Source organism: Palaemon carinicauda, chromosome 1 (assembly GCF_036898095.1).
Source record: "Palaemon carinicauda isolate YSFRI2023 chromosome 1, ASM3689809v2, whole genome shotgun sequence".
In the NCBI taxonomy this organism is placed as follows: Eukaryota; Metazoa; Arthropoda; class Malacostraca; order Decapoda; family Palaemonidae; genus Palaemon; species Palaemon carinicauda.
The window spans coordinates 268,228,458-268,248,428 of NC_090725.1; the positions used below are offsets into that span (position 1 = coordinate 268,228,458).

The window sequence follows — 19,971 nt, forward strand, 5'->3', positions numbered from 1 at the left end:
AAAAACAAAGTAATTTGGGTGACATGGAGAATTTGCGAATCCTTCACGTCACTCAGATCCCCATTGAAACCAATTACGATGTTCTACATAAATTATTTCAATGTTATGGTCACATCAGGGAAATTAGAATGAGGCTTGAAGGTGACAAATGGGATTCATGGATATCATTTGATAACCATGATGAAGCATTCAAAGCTATCAATGATATCATAAATATTAAAATCAGTAATTTGCATTTCAAGGGTGCTCTTTGCGATCGGGTACCTAAGAATCTGGATGTATATAGGCCTGCAGATTGGATTGATAAAGGTATAGAGGTAGTTTTACCTTCCCAGAGAAAGCCAAAACCACCAAAGTGGCTTGTTGCTCAATCAAAGGGGAGTACTGGAAATTATTTCAAAATATGTAAATTTCTTCAAAAGAAAGTAGGTACTATCGCACCAGGAGATATATCTCGGTTTGGAAAGAACAGTTTCCTAATAAGTGCCAAATCAGAAACTCAATCGGTTATACTTTCCAATTTAAATACAGATAACGAAGACATAAAGCTGGATGTGAAACCCCATCTAAACTTCAGTTATGGAAGGGGAGTAGTTTTTAATAGAGACTTATATGAATTCACTGAAGAGGAGATATTGGCCATGTGTCCTTTAACTGTGTGGAAAGTGCATAAAGTCCCAGGAACGTCAATGATTATCCTGACTTTCCAGGATGCTGATGTGCCTTTCCACATTTACATAGAGAATGAACGAATTAAAGTGCGAACTTTTAAGCAGAAGCCGCTGCAATGGTTTAATTGCTTTAAATATGGGCACCCATCTAAAGTATGTAAGAATGATAAAATGTGTAGTACATGCTCTAATGTTTACCATGGAGACTGTACACTAGAGGCCAATTGTATAAACTGCAGTTTGAATCACAAATCTACGGATAGGAACTGCCAGCAATATAAATTGGAAGAGGCTGCTCTCAATAAATCCAGTATCGAACACATAAGTGTGGGGCATGCCAAGAGACTATTGAGTAAATCAGCAAGTTATGCAAAAGTATTGAAATCGGGAGAAAAAATGAGGCAGGAAACATCCAACCCACCTAATACTGCCTCTATTCCCCAGAAAAGAAATTTGCCATCTTCTGATAGACTTCTAGAGGATAAGGCAAGAATATCACGTAAGACCTTTCTCACCTCTAGTAAACCTTTGTCCCCTACTACAAAGGATAATACTAACCTCTCTCAGGCTATATCTTTGCCTGATTTGATGGAGGTTCCACATGAAACAGAATTATCAGGTGCGCCTGTAGTGGGGAAAACATCAAAACCTAATAAATCACCACCTGTCAATAGGAAAAGAGAGAGACCTCCATCTCTCTCACCCCCATCCATTAAAAATACCAAAGTTATGACATCAAATAGATATGATGTTTTGCCTGTTGATATCTCAGATCAACAGGAAAACTTCTTGAATCAATCAAAAATTCAAGTGGAGGTCCACCATCCCCCACAAGAATTAGGTAACAACAACACTGAAAAGGCTAATATAAAACCTAATTTATCAAGACCCAAACTTAAAAAGCCTACAGAAAATATTGTCAATTCAAAAACTGTCAATGGGAAGACCTCATCAAAGATGTCTTCCAGAAAATAATACATAGTTTTTTCATCCATTTTACAATGGAATTGTCAGGGTTTGAGGGCCAAATATGAAGAACTTAAGCTCTTAATTCACGAGCATTCCCCCATAATTGTATGTCTCCAGGAGAGCAAGCTTGATGCTAATACCCCTTGTCCTCGCAAATATATTAGTTATAGGACACCTTATGATCACGGAGTAGGGAGCCATGGCGGAAGTCTCATGTACATTCGTCGAGATGTTCCCCAAATACCTGTATCTATACGTACAACCCTGCAGGCAGTTGTTGTACAAATTGATATAGGGAGAAAATATACAATATGCTCTCTGTACTTACCTCCAAATGATAATATTTTATATGATGATTTAGCAGAGGTCATTCAACAACTCCCTCAACCTTTTCTCTTACTGGGAGATATGAATGGTAGACATCCTTTATGGGGTGATGTTTTGGCCAACACAAGGGGCAATATTATCTCATCAATTTTGGAGAATGAGGATGTGGGACTCCTTAATACAGGAGAGCCCACACACTTCCATGTTCAGACAGGTACTTTGTCATGCATTGACCTTTCAATTGCAAGCTCTAACTGCCTTCTTGATTTTGATTGGAGGACATTAGATGATTGGCATACTAGTGATCATGCACCAATCATTATAAACACCAACAAGGGTCCGCCTTTGCAAAGATCGCCACGTTGGAATCTAGACAAGGCAGACTGGGTTAAATTTTCTGAGCTAAGTGAAATCGAAGGGAGAGCAGAACAGTTTGAAAGTGTTGATGATGCCATAGACCTACTGAATGGAACTCTTCATACAGCAGGAGTCAATTCAATTCCCAAAACAACAGGGTTATTCAAACGACGCCCAGTCCCGTGGTGGTCTTCAGAACTAACTGCACTCCACAGAGCCACAAGAAGATCTCTAACACGATTGCGTAGACGCAGAACTGATGAGAATTTAATTATGTACAAGAAATGTGGAGCACAGTTCCGTCGTGCCATGAAAGAAGCAAGGCGCCAGTCATGGATGTCTTTTGTTTCCTCCATTAACAGTAGAACACCACCATCTTCTGTGTGGAGGAAAGTAAAAAAGATAGCTGGCAAATTCACCCCCAACCCACCACCAGTGTTGAAGGTGAATGGCCAGTATGTAACTGAAGCAAATGAAGTTAGCAATGCCCTGGCTAATCATTTTTCAAATGTATCCAGCAAGTGTGAAGGAGCCCCTGGTCACCAGTATAGGAGCACTGAAGAAAAGAAAATTTAAAATTTTGCAACAAGAAGGGAAGAGTCGTATAATTCTCCTTTCACTGAAAGAGAATTTGATTCCGCACTTGCTCATTGCAATGATACAGCCCCTGGACCCGATGGAATTCCATATGCAATGATTAAACATGTACATTTTAATACAAAGCTATTTATTTTAAGCATTATTAATAGAATATGGCATGATCATAGTTACCCAAGTGTTTGGGAACTAGCCATTATTTTAGCCTTTTTAAAACCCGGTAAAGACAAGTTTTTAGCAGCAAACTATCGTCCTATTGCATTGACATCTTGTTTATGTAAAATCATGGAGAAGATGGTCAATGCAAGGCTGATATGGTACCTTGAAAAGAAAGGTATTTTATCACCGATTCAATGTGGATTCCGAAAAATGCACTCAACGACTGATGTGTTGATACGACTTGAGTCTTCTATTTGTGAAGCCTTTGCTTCCAAACAGCACCATGTTACAGTATTTTTTGACCTTGAAAAGGCATATGATACCACATGGAGATATGGTATACTTAAAACCATTCATGAAATCGGATTGAGAGGAGAGCTGCCACTATTTATTCAGGCATTTCTTTCACATAGAGTTTTTCAAGTGAGAGTTGGGGAAGCTCTATCAGAGAGTAAGTGTCAGGAAGAAGGAGTTCCTCAGGGTAGTGTGCTGAGTGTAACCCTTTTTGCACTAGCAATTAATGGGATATCCTCAGCAATTCCCCGGGATGTTCTCTCAACATTATTTGTGGATGATCTCTCCATATCATTTGCTGGAGCCAGAATGGCAACAGTTGAGAGAAAACTACAGCTCTCAATTGACAAAATTATCCAGTGGGCCGATATGAATGGATTTAAGTTCTCGACAAGTAAAACTACTATTGTACATTTCTGTCGTATCTGGGGAGCGCATCCAGACCCGGATATATACATTAAAGGTCAACGGATCCCATGTGTATCGGAAACCAAATTTTTAGGTTTGATATTTGACTGTAGACTTACATGGGTTTCTCACCTAAAAGCGCTAAAAGCTAAATGTGTTGAAGCTCTGAATATCTTAAAAGTATTGTCCCATACATCATGGGGGGGGCAGACCGCAATACTATTTTAAAATTATACAAGTTCTTGATTTTTTCTAAAATTAGTTATGGTTGTGAAATATACTCTTCAGCCACCCCAAGCCGGTTGAAAATATTAGATTCAATACATCATGCAGGTATTAGATTGTCCACGGGAGCATTCAGAACATCACCTATCCCAAGTCTCCTTGTTGATGCTGGAGAGTTACCACTAGACCTTTACCGGATGTCTTCTATTCTTCGGTATTGGTTTAGATTGCAAAGACTCCCTAATTCTTTAGCCTTCCAGACTGCAAGCCTTGTAAGGCACCCAACATACTTTGAAATCCACCCAAAATCTCCTCAACCCTATGGCTTTCGGGTGAAACAATTATTAAACAGTCTGGATATAATTAGAAATAAGGTACTTCCATTCAAGGTATCATCAACGCCTCCATGGAAATTACCAGAGATATCTTTTTGTAAATATTTTATAGGAGATAAGAAGAATATGTCAGACCTAGAAGCCAGGTCTCTTTTTAATGAACATGTTAAAGAACATAGAGGATCAACTTTTATCTATACTGATGGCTCCAAATCTGATGCTGGCGTTGGATTTGGGGTACATAGTAATGGTTTTAATTGTAGAGGTGCACTTCCTCTGACCGCTTCCATATTTACTGCCGAACTGTATGGCATATTAACCGCTATTGAGAAAATAGCATTGGAGAAGGAGGGTAATTTTACAATTTTTAGTGATGCAAGGAGTGTCCTTCAAGCTATGGAAGTTTTTAATTCTAATAACCCTCTAGTTTTAAAGATTTTAGAATGGCTTTTCATTATTGGACGGAGAGGTATAACAGTTCAATTTTGTTGGGTTCCAGCACATGTAGGTGTGTCCGGGAATGAGAAGGCAGATTCACTGGCTAAGGAGGCTGCATCCGAGTTGCTGCCAAGAAGGTATCCCATTCCCTGTAATGATTTCTTACCTGACATCAAGAAATTGGTTTGCAATAAATGGCAACAGCAATGGGATAGTCAAGATGGCAATAAAATGAGGGAAGTAACAAATGACATATCTCCTTGGAGGTATAATATGATGCCCCGAAAATGGGAGACGTCTCTTTGTCGTCTCCGTATTGGTCACACTCGGTTGACACATGAGTTTCTGCTGAGGGGCCAACACCAACCGTATTGTGACGACTGTTTAGTACCTCTAACAGTAAGGCATTTGTTGACCGAATGCCCCAGTTATAACAACTTGCGGAATAGATATTTGTTTGAGGCTTGAGGTGAGGGTGGCAGGTTCATCCTTGCCAAGATTCTAGGAAATGATGTGTCCTACCATGCAAGTGGCATTTTTAGATTTATTTCAGAAGCAGGTCTTCTGAAAAATATTTAACTTTTATGACATTCAATTTTTATGATTTTAATTGAATACTCTTTGATTTTTTATTTTATTTCATTTTTTATTTTTGTATACATAAATTAAATGTTACCGGCGTCAATGACCTTAGATGTCAGGATGCCTGAAAACTTTAAATCATTCATTCATTCAGAATCTGGGAGTGCCGAACCCTCGGTTCGACTCTTTCCAGATTTCGAGTCTTCGTTCTGTAACAGATGACCCAGACCATCTCCTACTGTGCCCAGTAAGGAGTCTGAGGCTATACAGTATCTCATAAGAACGGCTGCAGTTTGTCCCCAAGTGCAGGCATTGTTATGAGCACTGGGAGGACAAAGAGGAGGGTTACCAAGAATACTATCTCAGCATGGATTCGTAGGGTAATCCATCTGTCCCTGAATCCTGACCCTCCTCCATCACGTTGCCCTAGAGCACATGATGTCAGGGGCGTAGCTACGTCCCTGGCCTTCAAAAAGAACTTCTCAGTGCCGCAGATTCTACAAGCAGGGGTGTGGAAGCATCAGACGACCTTCACAGCCCACTACCTGCAAGACGTGACACACATGAGGCTCGATACATTCTCTATCGGCCCTGTGGTGGCTGCACAACAGCTGGTTTAAACCTCAGGCTCCTTAATGGACAAGTAGCAGAAGGTCGAGGGCATTGTTACCCGGTTGTAGTCTGCATGAATGAAAAGGTTTGTCTGGCCCTTATTCTTTTCTTCATCCTCCCCTCTCTTGGGGAAAGCAGCATCCTGGGTTCTCTGCACAGCTGACCTCAAACCACTGCAGGTAAACCACGTCTCCTTGTATTCCTAGTATTAAGCTAATACTGTCACGTCCCCATACCCTGACGAGGTGGTATTGGGAGAGTCCTAGCCTAAAGTTTCCGTCTAAAGGACTACAGGTCAACTTCCTAGGACGAGTCACTCTCCAAACCTTCACACGCAGCTTACGTAGGCCGCAGCCCTTGCACAGCAAGGTGCTAGCGTGGTGCAGATACCGAGTCCCCGGGCAAAGCCAAAAGCCAGTACTGGCCGGGACTTACCACCCTTCCTAAGGGATGAGTCACCCATATTAAATAGCGTGGTTTGTATTTCAGTTACGGAACAAATGACAAATTCGTAGGTAATTTGTATTTTTCCTAACTACAGTATACAAACCTTAGCTATTTAATCAAACTTGCCCATCAGCCCTATCCCCCGTGAAGTCCTACCTCTAAGCAAAGTGATCTCAGTACAGGTGTGTGTGAGGGGGGTGGTAGCAAGCTAACCCCCCCCCCCCCCCCCCCACCTACCTAGCAGTGGGGTAGTAAACCCTCGTTAAAATTCCAATGGCTCGTCATTTCAGCTATGCCGAAAGTAATTACCCATATTAAATAGCTAAGGTTTGAATAGTTAGGAAAAATACAAATTACCTACGAATTTGTCATTTTAGTATAATATTTGGAGGAGGTACTTTTGAAGTGTTATTATAAAAGGACATACCATATTTAAAATGTAATGTTAACAAAAATAAGTTGAGATATGCTTGAATGTTTTGGTCTTATATGAATTTTTTTAATATAATCTTACTTATTCTAAAGTATAATATTCATACTAATTATACCCTATTCATTTCAGCAAGTGCTTGATGAAGTTAATGAAGAGCAACCCATCGTTGTTGTTTTTCCTGATGTAAATTTTAAAGCGTTGCAGATTGTTATAACTTACATGTATTTGGGTCAGGTAAGTAATTTATGAAAGGCATTTCATCTTCTTAGATATATAGAATAATATTTGTTCCTACACAACATACAAAACCTTGTCCTAAAATTAGAGCGATTACTTCAACAAGACCTGAAGTCGTTCATTAAAGTTGGATAACAAGTGGTTATCCAACTGGTGAGGGTGTAGGTGAGGAGTCCTGCTCATCTCCAGTTGGAGAGCCTTCACTTTTATTTTGGTTACTATTGTGCACAGATGTAACGTCAGCTCCTGTCAAATTTAATCATTTTTTCAGAAAATGTATTTTGTTTGTTAATTGTGGAAAGGAAGCAAGAAGCTCTTTGCTAGAGGTGGGGTGGAATCGGCAGCCAGTTAGACTATTCGGCTTTAAATACACACTCCCAATGTACTTTGGGGCATGACTGTTTGCAGGCATCTCTTGAGTGCTGAGTATAGGTCGTGGCCTCTGGGGCGAAGGGCCTTTGCCCTGAGTGGAGGAAGCAAGTGAGGTATTCTTTGGAGATGGACTCGGTAACACTTAAGAAAACTCCTGCAGGGTCTATTGCTGCTTGTGTCTTCTTGAGGGATATGTCTGTTGATATCACCTTAATGCATATATCCATTGAGTGGTCTCAGGGGATTACGCTGCAGGGGTCTGGAGGGTTCGGTTGTACTGTACATCAGTGAGTTTCAGGTTTGCTTGCATTGGAAACCCCTAATGTTTGCCGCTCCTTCAGAGGGTGGAACTCCTCGCCCTAGGCTGTCAGCTAGTTTACTGTCAACGAGTTGACCTAAGGAAGTTGTGGCTTTCTTATGCACTTCAGATAGGCCCTCCATTATTTGAGGTCATTGGTAGCTAAGTCTACTTCTCTCCTGTACTCCTGTGCTTAATTGTGTCTAAAGTGGTTCCGGAGATGCCAGTGGTGAAGGGCGTGGTAGTTCCCCCAGTTTCAGGGAGCCCGATGGTTCCCCCCTTAACACTAGAAGGTCGATAATTGGCTGACAGGGACAGAAGTGTATGGCCCCGTACATTTTCTGTTCCAACGTTAGTGGAGTAGCTGCAGTGATCACCATCCCCCTTCCTTCCACGATCACCTTACTTCCGCACCTCCTACCATTGAGCCCCTCGTCTGATTAGATGGGAAGGCACCTTTCGAAGCCATACTCAACATTATGTTTTCTTTGATAGGCTGAGAATGTAGGGTAGAGTTCTTGTTCACTGTACCTTGTAGTATGGGACCATGGTTGTCTCTCTGCCCAGACTCTCAGTAGGATAAGTACTTGTACTTCTCCTGCTACTACTGGGTCTCATTCCAGGAGTTCTCTCCCAATTGTTGTTGACCTGTCCGTGCCTTCGTCAGCTTCTGATTATGTTTCCAATTCTGTATTGGGCACAGAACTGTTGGACTTTTGAAGGAGGAGAGTCTCTGGAGCATGCTGCTTCACCTTCGACCTTAGCGATGGATGAGGTTTCTTTGGAGCAGGAAGGTTCGAGGACTCCAGCCTGCTTGGCCAGACTAATGTGAGTTAGAGTCCTGTGGTGAAGGTCCTTGCATTCATTTGTGAGTGCAACGGCCTGGGTGAGGCAACAGTGGCTCTGCTTTTGTGGCAGGACTTCGGCCATTGATTGGCATTTTGGGGCCCTTCAAGGATTGAAGCCCTTGTTAGAGTTGCCATGACCGGATCTCATGAGCCTAGCCCTGGACTGGATGGATGATCAGATCTGCAGGTCAGAGAATTTACTTAGATTCAGCACTGTAGCTCAGGCAGGATCCTACCACTCCCGGACCCTAGGCAGCGGAGGCAGTAACCTACACGGACCCTAGGTAGCGGAGGCAGTAACCTTGTAGGTTTGGCCTTGGCCTCTCCATGTAGAACTCCCCAGATGCTGAAGCCTTGACGAGGATATGGGCTTAGGGATTAGCAGCGGGGCTCTGATGAATGGTGGGAACTGCTTTCCTACTGGACCTTGGTGCCCAATTGTTGATCCAACTAAATTAGTCAGCACTTTTTCTCTGTAGGTATCCGAATTCGTCTCAGCGAGACCCTAATTTTAAAGCAAACATTTTTTTCAGTAATTTTAGACTTTTGAAAGCATTTTAAACTTAATAGATGCTGTCTGAGCAAAGATCTGTCAGTAACTTGTGCCAAAGAGGCAACCACAGGCTATATTGCTTTTGTTTGCCTGATTAACTGTTAAATATATGTGTGTGTTTGTGTGGGTAGGGAAACGTGTTAGACTGACTGGAGTGAGGGAAGGATTTTGTGGGAGGAAAGTGTATTTCTTGCTTGTTAGACTTTAGCTGGACTGCTTCTTTGGATCTGGCGCAGGGTGGGATGGATGGCATACCATCTCAACCTGTACAAATTTAGATGCCATCACCCTCTGGCAGACCTCACTGGGTGCAGACTTAGTCTGTTAAGAGTTGGGCTCCAGTGATCTGGTTTTAAGTTGCCCATTTGTTCCGGCGTAGATACAAACCCTCTGCTATTTATAGGGGTATATTTTCGGCGTAGCTGAAAGACGAGCCATGATAATTTTAGTGAGGGATAACTACCCCATCCGCTAGTTAGCGGGTGGGGGTTGGGTTAGATTGGCTACCCCGCTCACTCATACCTCTTGGCTGAGTAACCACTTTACTTTTTGGCTCGGTAGAGGACGGACATGCTGCCGTGCTCTCCTGCAATGACTTGCCTTGATTGTCTTTCTGTCATTTTTTCTTTTGCTCTTGTGTGTGTTTTCATTTATCTTATACATATATATGTGTGTATATATATGTATAAATGGAAATATATGTTTATGTTGTTAGATACTTGTAACTTTAATTACTGTCGACAACGTATCTGACTGCCTCCGCCGTAAGGGAGTTGTCATTGTGTTGATACTATTCCCCTACCTTGCCGCCCTACCCTGCGCTGATGGTCGGCAGGTTCTCAACACTCCCGTATGTTTGTTTCATAACTGAGTTAGTGTATAACAGTTCAGCTCCCTTTTGAGGAATTATCTTACAAGGAAGGGGACTTATTCCCTGAATAGTTCATGTTATACAGGGAGCGTGAATTGTAATTGATCACAACTTTTATTTTCTTTTGTACAGATAGCAGCGACGTAGAACACAAGGCCTATGGCTATGGCCGCCCTGTTCGTTATCCTGCGCTCCATGTGGTAGCTCGTGAGCTGCCCACGTTACGAGGTAGCAATCGTTTTTAACCTTCAACTTGATGTTCCTCCTCCTTCTTATGCCTACGCTTTTTTCCCATAGAACTGGGAGAAAGCTTGCCATAGGCGATGTCCTCCTTCAGGAGGAATTCTCTCTCGTTCGCGAGAGAGAGATTATTACGCCTACGTTTTTTCCCATAGAGCTGGGAGAAAGCTTGTCTTAGGCGATATCCTCCTTCGGGAGGACTTCTCTCTCGTTTGCGAGAGAGATATTATTAAGCCTACGCTTTTTTCCCATAGAGCTGGGAGAAAGCTTGTCTTAGGCGATGTCCTCCCTCCGGAGGACTTCTCCCTTGTTAACGAGAGAGATATGTTACGCCTATGCTTTTATTCTCTTAGAGCTGGGAGAAAGCTTGTCTTAGGTGATCTCCTTCGGGAGAACTTTCCTCTCGTTCGCGAGAGATAACTTGTAGGAGTTTGCTGATCCACCAGGGGCGGTGGCAGAGCTTTCTCCGAAGCAGGTTATCCCTTCGGGGGAACGAGTCTCTCGTTCTCGAGAGAAGACCGTCTCTGGGGATTGAAGGTCTCCTGTCACGCGTATGATTCTACTTCGGGGCGGAGCGAGAGCCTTTTCTTAAGCGACGTTCTCCTTTGGGAGAACAAACCTCCCTTGCACAGGTGTTATCTTTAGATCTTTGAACCTGCTGGTTCTCCTTGACCCTTCGGGGTCTCGTTACGATCACCCTTTGGGCTGGCGTGATCGTGAGCCTTCTGGCTCTCGTCATGTTGATCCTGCGGGTTCTCATGACAGTAGGAAACCCTTTAGGACTCCGCTCGAAACCTTCGGGTTTCAGTTACGCTGAACCTTCGGGCTCTCGTAACGATGGTAACGTTGAGCCTTCGGGAACTTGTACCATCAATCACGCTGACCTTTCAGGGTCTCGTGACAGAGGAACCTCAGTTCGTCATTACGCTGACCCTTCGGGGTCTCGTAACATTAGTTACGCTGAACCCTTGGGCTCTCGTAATATTAGTTACGCTGAACTCTTGGGCTCTCGTAACTTTAGTCACTCTGACACTTCGGTGTTTTGTGACAGGGAAACTTCGGCTTCTTGTTGGGCTGATCCTTCGGGGTCTCGTAATATTAGTTACTCTGAACCCTTGGGCTCTCGTAACTTTAGTTACGCTGAACTCTTGGGCTCTCGTAACTTTAGTCACGCTGAACTCTTGGGCTCTCGTAACTTTAGTCACTCTGATAGTTCGGTGTTTTGTGACAGGGAGACTTCAGTTTCTCGTTACGCTGACCCTTCGGGGTCTCGTTACATTAATTACGCTGAACCCTTGGGCTTGTAACTTTAGTTACGCTGAACCCTTGGGCTTTTGTAACTTTAGTCACTCTGACATTTCGGTGTTTTGTGACAGGGAAACTTCAGTTTCTCATTGCGGTGACCCTTCGGGGTCTCGCAACACAGGCTACGTTAGGCCTTTGGTCTCTCGTGCCCTTAGTCACGCTGATCCTTCGGGGTCTTGTGACAGAGAAACTTCCATTTCTCGTTTGCGCTGACCCTTCGGGGTCTCGCAACACAGTTCATGCTGAACCTTCGGGTTCTCGTGACCATAGTCATACTTATATGACAGAGAGTTTGCGGACTCTCGTTGTGTTGATCGTTCGCGCGCACACAATGCAGGCTATCGTGATCCTTCGGGTGAACGTAGCAGTGAGTACTCTCGCCACACTGAGAGCTCTCGCGTGCACAACCAAATTGACGCACTCGACCAAATTGCTGCGCATGATCAAATTGCCGCGCACGACTAAATTGGCACGCACGGTGGATGTGGCACGTCCAACTTTATGTATGTACGGCCGATCTTACGCGCACGACTGGATTGGCGCACACGGCCGATCTGGCGTGCACGACCAGATTGGCGCACATGGCTGATTTGGCACAACCAACCTTATGCGCGCAACCAACTCTGCGTGCGCGAACAACTAGGCGCGTGCAATCAGTTGAAGTGTGCAAACAACTCTTATAACAGAGTTTTTCGAACTCGTTGCGCGAAGTGTTCGCGCGCACAAGAGCATTACTCTTATGACAGAGTCTTCTGACTCTTGTCGCAAGTGTTCGTGCACGTGCAGAAACCTGGAGAAATGCATGCTACCTGGGGTTTTCGACTCTCTACAGGTATCTATGACACAGTTCCTTTGGGTTCTGGTCTTGTGAACCCGGGGGATTCACGTAACACGATTCCTGAAAATTCCATCAGGAATCAGCGACAGAGTTCCTGGGGGTTCTCGTCATAACATCCCTTAGGGTCATGGGGAAGGAATTCACTAATAGATTCTGAACCCTTAGGTTCTCATCCGAATCTCTCGGTTCCCGCGATCCAGAGTTTTTTCTAAAGAAAAAAATGCGTGACTTAATACGTCACTCTACACTCCCAGCTGATTACTATGTCAGCTAGGCTGGATCCCCAGCACCGATCCTTTCGTTTTCGAACGAACCACTGTCATCTTCCCTCCACCTTCCCACTTCAAGTGGTTTAGTTAGCAGACGAAAATCAGCGGGGAATGAAAAATTCTTTACATTCCAGTTCATATCCCCTGGCAGACCTTGCCTGAATTAGACAATAGTTTTCTCACTAGTGAGAAAGCGTTCGATGGCAAGTCCTTCGGGTAAGCGGTCGATGGCAATTATGTCTAGTCTTCTTGAAGCAAACCCCCACATACGAGACTTCACCCTTTTCGGGAGACTTGTTCCTGAGAAGTTTTGCAGAACTTCGAGTGTTGTAAAACTTCATGAAGGCCGTAAGCCTTCCAGGAGCATGAGCTCTAGCCAAGACAAAACCGTGAGGTTATTGTCTTAATCTTGGGTTCTACCGTTTGATTGAGTCAGCCTCTCCCGTCATTATACCCTGGGTACAACAACTTGCCGTTTCACACGATAGGCTTCTGAGACTTTTTATTCCACCCTTACAGGGTTATTGTCTCGAACAATTAGTCCAGAAGGAACAGTGTTAGCTGACGTTAAAGAACGATAGCAACAGCCTGGGCAACTTTTCATTACGTTTACGAACGTTTCAAACCCTGCCCACAGGTAACCAGACATCAGTTTCTGTGTAATAAACACTAGCTAGCCCTTCACATAAAGAGGAGGGGCAAACCAAAGGAGAAATGATAGCTTCTGTAACTATATTTTGTTTAAGAACGTGCGCTCTCATTCAAGAAAATATTACAGTTAGTCAACGATCAAAAATTCCTTAGGCAATAATGTTACGATTCGTCGCGCATACATTATTCCCGCTACCGGATTCGTTGCAAACGTTTCCTGGAGGCAGAGAATACGCATGCGCTAGCGCAGATGGACAGGTACATATGCGTGCAAGCATTCTTTTTGCCAATAAGGGCTATATACATCTTGCAATTAAAACTCTGTTCTATTAAGTTGTATAGTTATATCCCTTACTGAAACCACGTTATTCAGTACATTACTTTGTTACTTTCCTGTAACCAGACATACAGCATTTACGTTCTGCCTTCTTATAGGCATTTTTTCCTTTCCCCCGATCGGAAGTTTTAGTCTCCTACAAAGTTTTTGGCTTTAAACTTCTCATAACCATATCTGTTCCCTAGTAAGAAACATGTAATATAAATGCTAGTTTACCGATTGGAGACAGAGAAGTTCGAACATTTTTTGTCCTAAGAATGAGAAACTCCGTTACAAACGTTTTCAACACTCTCCAACTGAGTTCCGGACACGACTTTTAAGTCGAACTACGCATGTATGCTTGTCATGCTCACAGTTTGGTGTTACTACTCAAGACTTATGCTTTTTACCCATCCAACAATAGATTGAAGATATGTCTCAATCCCCTCTTGGGTTTGGTTGGATGCGTTCAGTGATTACCGTAGTCTCCTGTCCGGAAAGCGATCTCTATGGAGATTCGCTCTTATAACATAAGCTGTACTGATTAACTGGTTTACCGTTTGGTATTGGTCTTATTTGGCCAACTGCACTAGATTGGTGGCAGTTGGAGGGAGGACAGACTGTTCCCCTTCCTTGCAAGAACGTGCAAATAGTTACACGTCTCGACATCATCTCGAGATGTGTTTATTGCTATGCACTCCCCCCCCTCACCGCTGGATGATCTGCGGATGATGGGTGGCAGACGAGAGCTTCTACAAAGAGGCCTTTCTTCTCTTCTTCTCTCTAGATTTGATGCTCTCTTTAATGCATCAAAAGAGGGGGGGCGAGGGGGCGGCATATGCCGCACCATTCCATCCTCATCCATTGGCCCGATTCAGAAAGGTACCAGTATTCACCTCTCTTAAAGAACCATCTAGCAGTACGAAGCCTCATATGGACAGAGGACAACTAGTTGCCCCCATCCGCTGTACCAGGAATGTGCCTGCAAAACTACCCAGATAGTGGGCTCCTAGTGTCTTGGAATCATTTTGTATCCAACAAAGTCTGAACTTTGTGAGGTCCCCGACTACGGTTATGCTCGCAGCGCCCCTAAACTTCAGGCTCTCGCTCGACCGTTCCCCAGTCCTGGAACACCAGGCCCTTAAACAAGATGTATTCGAAGATCGGTGGGGCGGCCTAGAGATGTGCTTTTTTTCCCCCATTCGGTCTAGTGAAAAAGTCCTCAGCGAAGTCAGGATAAGCAAGATCTTATCAATAACTCCAATAGCTTCGCTATGGTATCCTGCAGAATGGTTCCCGGACCTTCTGCAGCCCCTGACGGAGTTCCAATAGCTTCGCTATGCAACCCGCAGAATGGATCCCGGACCTTCTGCAGCTCCTAACGGAGTTCCGAGGGATCTTCCTCCATGACACGATCTTCCAAGCAGCCACATGCTAACACTTCCCTAAGCCGTAGCCTTGCTTTGACATCACGCCTGGGCCGATCCTACACCACCTCTCTCAGAGAGGCCTTTCGCAACGAGTTACGGAAAAAATGTCTAGGTACCTCAGACACTTTTCAGCGTCTGTCTTCCAGGGGAAGTGTTCGGTCCTTTGTGACTGATGTCGTAGAAGGGGATTCTCTCCCATCAATGCCTTTACTTATACAAGTTTGAGATAACTTGTCCCCCGTCGAATCTCAACCTCCTCCTGGGAACACGGTTCGGGTCCTTCAGTCCCTGAAGGCCCCTCTCTATGAACCTTTATGCCAGGCAGCAGATCGCTTCCTTACATGGATGACGGCCCTTTCTACTCACTTGGGCTTTGACCAAGAGAGTTAGTGTGTTGTATGATACATCTTCTGATGTCTCCTACTTTGGGACACGGGGAGAAGTAATCCTCAGCGGCGTCCCTGAGTGGATTGCCAAGACTCAAAATCCGAGTGTGCTGTACCCTAGGTGCAGCCCATTTCAGATAAAGAGTCTTCGTTCGGTAACCAAAAACCCATCAACTGGGGTTTTACCCAGTGAGGAGTCTGTGGGGTTACCTTAAAAGAACGATACCAGCTCGCCCCCGTGTGTCGGCACTGTTGACCAGCACGGGAAAGGTCAAGAGGAGGATCTCAATGATTTCCTTCCCCTCTGGGATCGGAAGGCAATTGAGATTGCTCTCAATCTAGACCCTCCTCCATCCTAAGACCCAGAGCTCGTAACGTCAGTGGTGTTGCTACGTCCCTGGCGTTCAAGAAACTACTCTGTGGCGCAGATACTTTAAGTGGGCAAGTGGAAGCGTCAAACGACCTTCACGGCCCACTACCTGCAAAGACGTAACCCACAAGAACATGGAGACCTTTTCCATTGGTCCTGTGGTGGTCGCACAACAAATGGTCTAAACACCTCAGGCTCCTTGATGGACAAGTAGCAGAGGGTTGAGGGCTAAGGTTACTGGGATTAGTCTGGGGTGAATGAGTAAGAATGAATGGCTCCTTTCTTCCTTTCACCTTCTCCCCTCTGGGGGAAAACAGCAAGCCTCAGCATAGCTGACCTCACCTCGCTGCAGGTAAGACTCATTTCCCTTGTGCCTCCTAAGTATAGAAGAATACTTTGTTACGGCCTCAATACCTTTTTGAGGGAAGGTATTGGGTAAGTCTTAAGAACAATTGGTTTTGTACTCGAGTTCCTATGTTAAAGACAAGCCACACTGTTATTTCCATTCACACACAAGCTTCTGCAGGCCGCTATCAGTGCATTACCTCATATCGGCACTTGATTTTAGCAAGGGTAGGGTCCATTCTACTCTCAATCATAGATCGAAATAGAGAGGACCCCGGGTCATGACCAAGGCCAGTTGGTGAGGACTTCCTCCCTACTAAGAGTAAGTCACCCCTACAAATAGCGTAGGGTTTGTATCTATGCCGGAACAAATAACAAATTTTTAAGTAATTAGTATTTTTCCTAGTATACAAACCTGGAGCTATTTATACAAATTGAACCGTCACCCTGTTCCCTGAGAAGTCCTGCCATAAAGCAAAGTGGTTACTCAGCCGAGAGCTGTGAGTGAGCGGAGTAGCCAGTCTACCCCACCCCCCACCCGCTAACTAGGAGATGGGGTAGTTATCCCTCACTAAAATTATCATGGCTCGTCTTTCAGCTACGCCGAAAGTATACCCCTATAAATAGCTCCAGGTTTGTATACTAGGAAAAATACAAATTACTTAAAAATTTGTTATATTTGTGGGTAATTGGTGACGCCAGGCATTGGAGTCGTCGGTGGGAGGGGCTAACTACCCTCACTGACCAGTGTACACCCACCTAAAGAGAGGCAGCCCCCTTTCTAATAGAGGACTGGTCCCCGCTGAAGCCTCTTCTCGTGTTGGGCCATATGGGATAGGAGGACTGACATCCTCCAATAAGAGGTGGATAACCCGGCTTGCTTCTTCTATACAAACCAACATGGACATCAGTACAGACTAATGAACTCCAACTCAGGTTCTACTATTTTAACGTTAGAACCTTGTTTATGTCATGTAAAGAATGATTATAAGAAAACACTAGAAAAGAAGAGAGAGAGATTAAGAAATGATGACAGGACAGAAAAATATAGAAAAGCAGAAGTATTACCTGGCCACTATTAAGTGGTGAATTATGAAAAAAATTTTATTTTAGAATTTGAAAATGGATGACATGAAAAGGTGAATGTTTTTAAAGCTAATAAGGAAATACAGTAGTGAACATATGTGGAAGGCAGCCAAAAATCCTTCCCTAGGGAAATTGAAGTCTCTTAATAAAGACACTGTCCCCAATACAAAGAGATTAAAAACACTTTCAACATTGGATGGTCGTAGTGTCAAATGCCTTTTGCACCCTATTATCAGCCAGAGTAAGGATGTATAAGATCCAGAATTTTTAGATATAGAGGAAAAAGAAATTTAGGATGAACTGAAGTCAAGGATTAGTAAAAGTAGTTAGAATGAGAGAGAGTTGTTGAACAACGTATTTCTCTTGCTACTTTGATTGTAACATTTGATCAATGCAGACTACCTAGTGTTATTGAAGCTGGTTGGCTATCTTTGAAGGTGAAACCATACATCTCTTCACCATTGCGATTTTATCATTGCCAAATGTATGGCAATTTAAGTCAGAAGTGCAAAGAAAAATTAAATGATAAGCCAGCTGTTTCTGCCAACTGTGGAAAAAATAGTCATTGAGCATGTACAGAAAATCCAAGTTGTACTGTATACATTGTGGGGAAGCCCGCCCAGCTACGTCTAAAAGTTGTGTTAAGTTTATTTTTCAAAAAGAAATTCAGGCCATACTCAAATTACCAATACCTTTTGCTTCACCCTTGCATCCCTTAAATTCACAAACCTCCCTTACCTTATCATATGCATTCCTAAACATTAAATTGACACCACAACCAGTATCAATCAAACCAACTAACTCTACACCATTAAAAATAATGTTCACACATGCAATCATGTGCTCTTTCCCCCATCACATCTTCATGCAATAAACCCTCATGAACATGCATCACATTCACTCCCCACACACACGAGGACTCACCCATCTGAACCCTCTGATTAATTAGTTTCCCGAACATCCTGGCTGACTTAATCCCTTCTTCATACAAACCTTTGCTACATGCCCATCCACCCCACATTCAGTACACTTTGCACGCTGCTCCTGGCACATCCTCGCATAATGACCATCCTTACCACAATTGCCACAAATCACATTTGTATGATTACTCCTGCATCCATTTGCTACATGCCCAGTCGTACCACACCGATAACACTTAACCACTTTCTCTTTCTTACACTAGCTAATACGATGCCCTGTCTCTCCACACCCAAAACATGCTCCTATTGCCCATCTACACTCGTTCTTTCTGTGTCTTACCTTCCCACAACTATAACACCTCTCTTCACAGATACCACTACCTAACTTACCTCGCTGCGCACTAGCACTTCTATCTCTCCAAACCTGATTTCCCTGTCTAAACCCATAATTTCTCGGCATGGGTACTCCTACATTACTCGCCCTAACACTCCTATCTACTACACTATCTGCTACCCTCATTGGCCCTCTCATAACAGACAGCATCTCTAAAACTACCAAATTCTGGCACACTTTCCTCCATTCCAGTTCTTACACTCACAGATTTACTTTCTTTCATACACCTATCCAACTCGTAATCCTCAACTATCTCTAAAATATCATCCCAAGTCAATCTCTCTCTAGTCCACCTCATTTTCTCCGTCTCTTTCAAATAAACTCAAACACATTCTCTGGTACTGTACCCAAAAACTTCTTCATAAGTTCCTTATTTTCATTTATTCCTTCGTCCCCATACTTCTTTCTAGCTAAAGTTTCTAACCGACATACATACATCGATATTGATTCACCCACATTCATTCGTGCTTCATCAAAATAATTTTTACGCTTATACCTAACACTACCTTTCATACGTTTTACCTGCTCAATTATATACTTCTTTACACTTTCATACTCAACATCTCTTACACTCATTATCACTCCATACATCGTCAACAAATATCCTGACAAATATTCTCCCAACTCCCTAGCCCAAACTCTCTTACTATCACCATACTTAACCTGACTAAACCTTTCATATTCCCTAAAGAAGTCATATACATCCCTACTGCTATGTTCATTAACCTTTCACACCTAGGTACCTCTCTCATTAACAGTCTTACATACTTCCTCTACTTCATTCTCACTATCTTCACTGCCTACTCCCTTTTTGTTGCCTTCTTCCTCATTTGAATACAGTGAATCTAATTCTACATTCAAATTCCTATCTTTCACAATTCTCCTTTTACCCTTTTTCTTTCACACCTACTATCGTTTCCAGAGGCCGTGTAATAGTGTTTTTCCCAAATATCTAACAAACCGGCTTATGAATTTCCATGAAACTACATCAATGAATGTTTCAAACATTGGCCTAATTTTTGGTGGTACAATGAATTGACAGATGTGCTTAATTAACCCGTTTACTCTTAGAAAAAAGAGGAACTTCTTCCCTTCCTTCAGAGCATTTCGAAGGTGTTACTTAATCACGTAATTGTGACGCAGAGGTTCCCCCAACCCTCCTTCGGTGTTTACACCTATGGCTATCCTAGTACTCCCCCCCCCTTCCTTCTTGCCTTCTTTCCTTCATTTACATTTTTATTAGGCTACCGAGTAAATCCCTGTTAGGAAAGACTGTGTACTGCACATATAAAATGAGCCGGAAGAGCAATGAAATGTTTTATGGTGGTAGATAATGATTAGATGGTTAACACAAATTATCAAACATAATAGAAGAGGTTTAAAACAGG

The 19,971-nt window shown here is 43.3% G+C and overlaps 2 protein-coding genes across 3 annotated transcripts in view; one reads left to right on the top strand and one right to left on the bottom strand.

Moving 5' to 3' along the window:
* Window positions 1–19,971, bottom strand: part of LOC137656083 (uncharacterized) — a 534,405-nt gene that overhangs the window by 314,525 nt on the left and 199,909 nt on the right. The gene's annotated exons all lie outside the window — the stretch shown is intronic.
* Window positions 1–19,971, top strand: part of LOC137645962 (uncharacterized) — a 119,240-nt gene that overhangs the window by 54,550 nt on the left and 44,719 nt on the right. Inside the window, exon 3 of the mRNA XM_068379043.1 lies at window positions 6,984–7,088. Coding sequence (XP_068235144.1) covers window positions 6,984–7,088 — 105 coding nt within the window. The remainder of the gene's footprint in view (window positions 1–6,983; window positions 7,089–19,971) is intronic.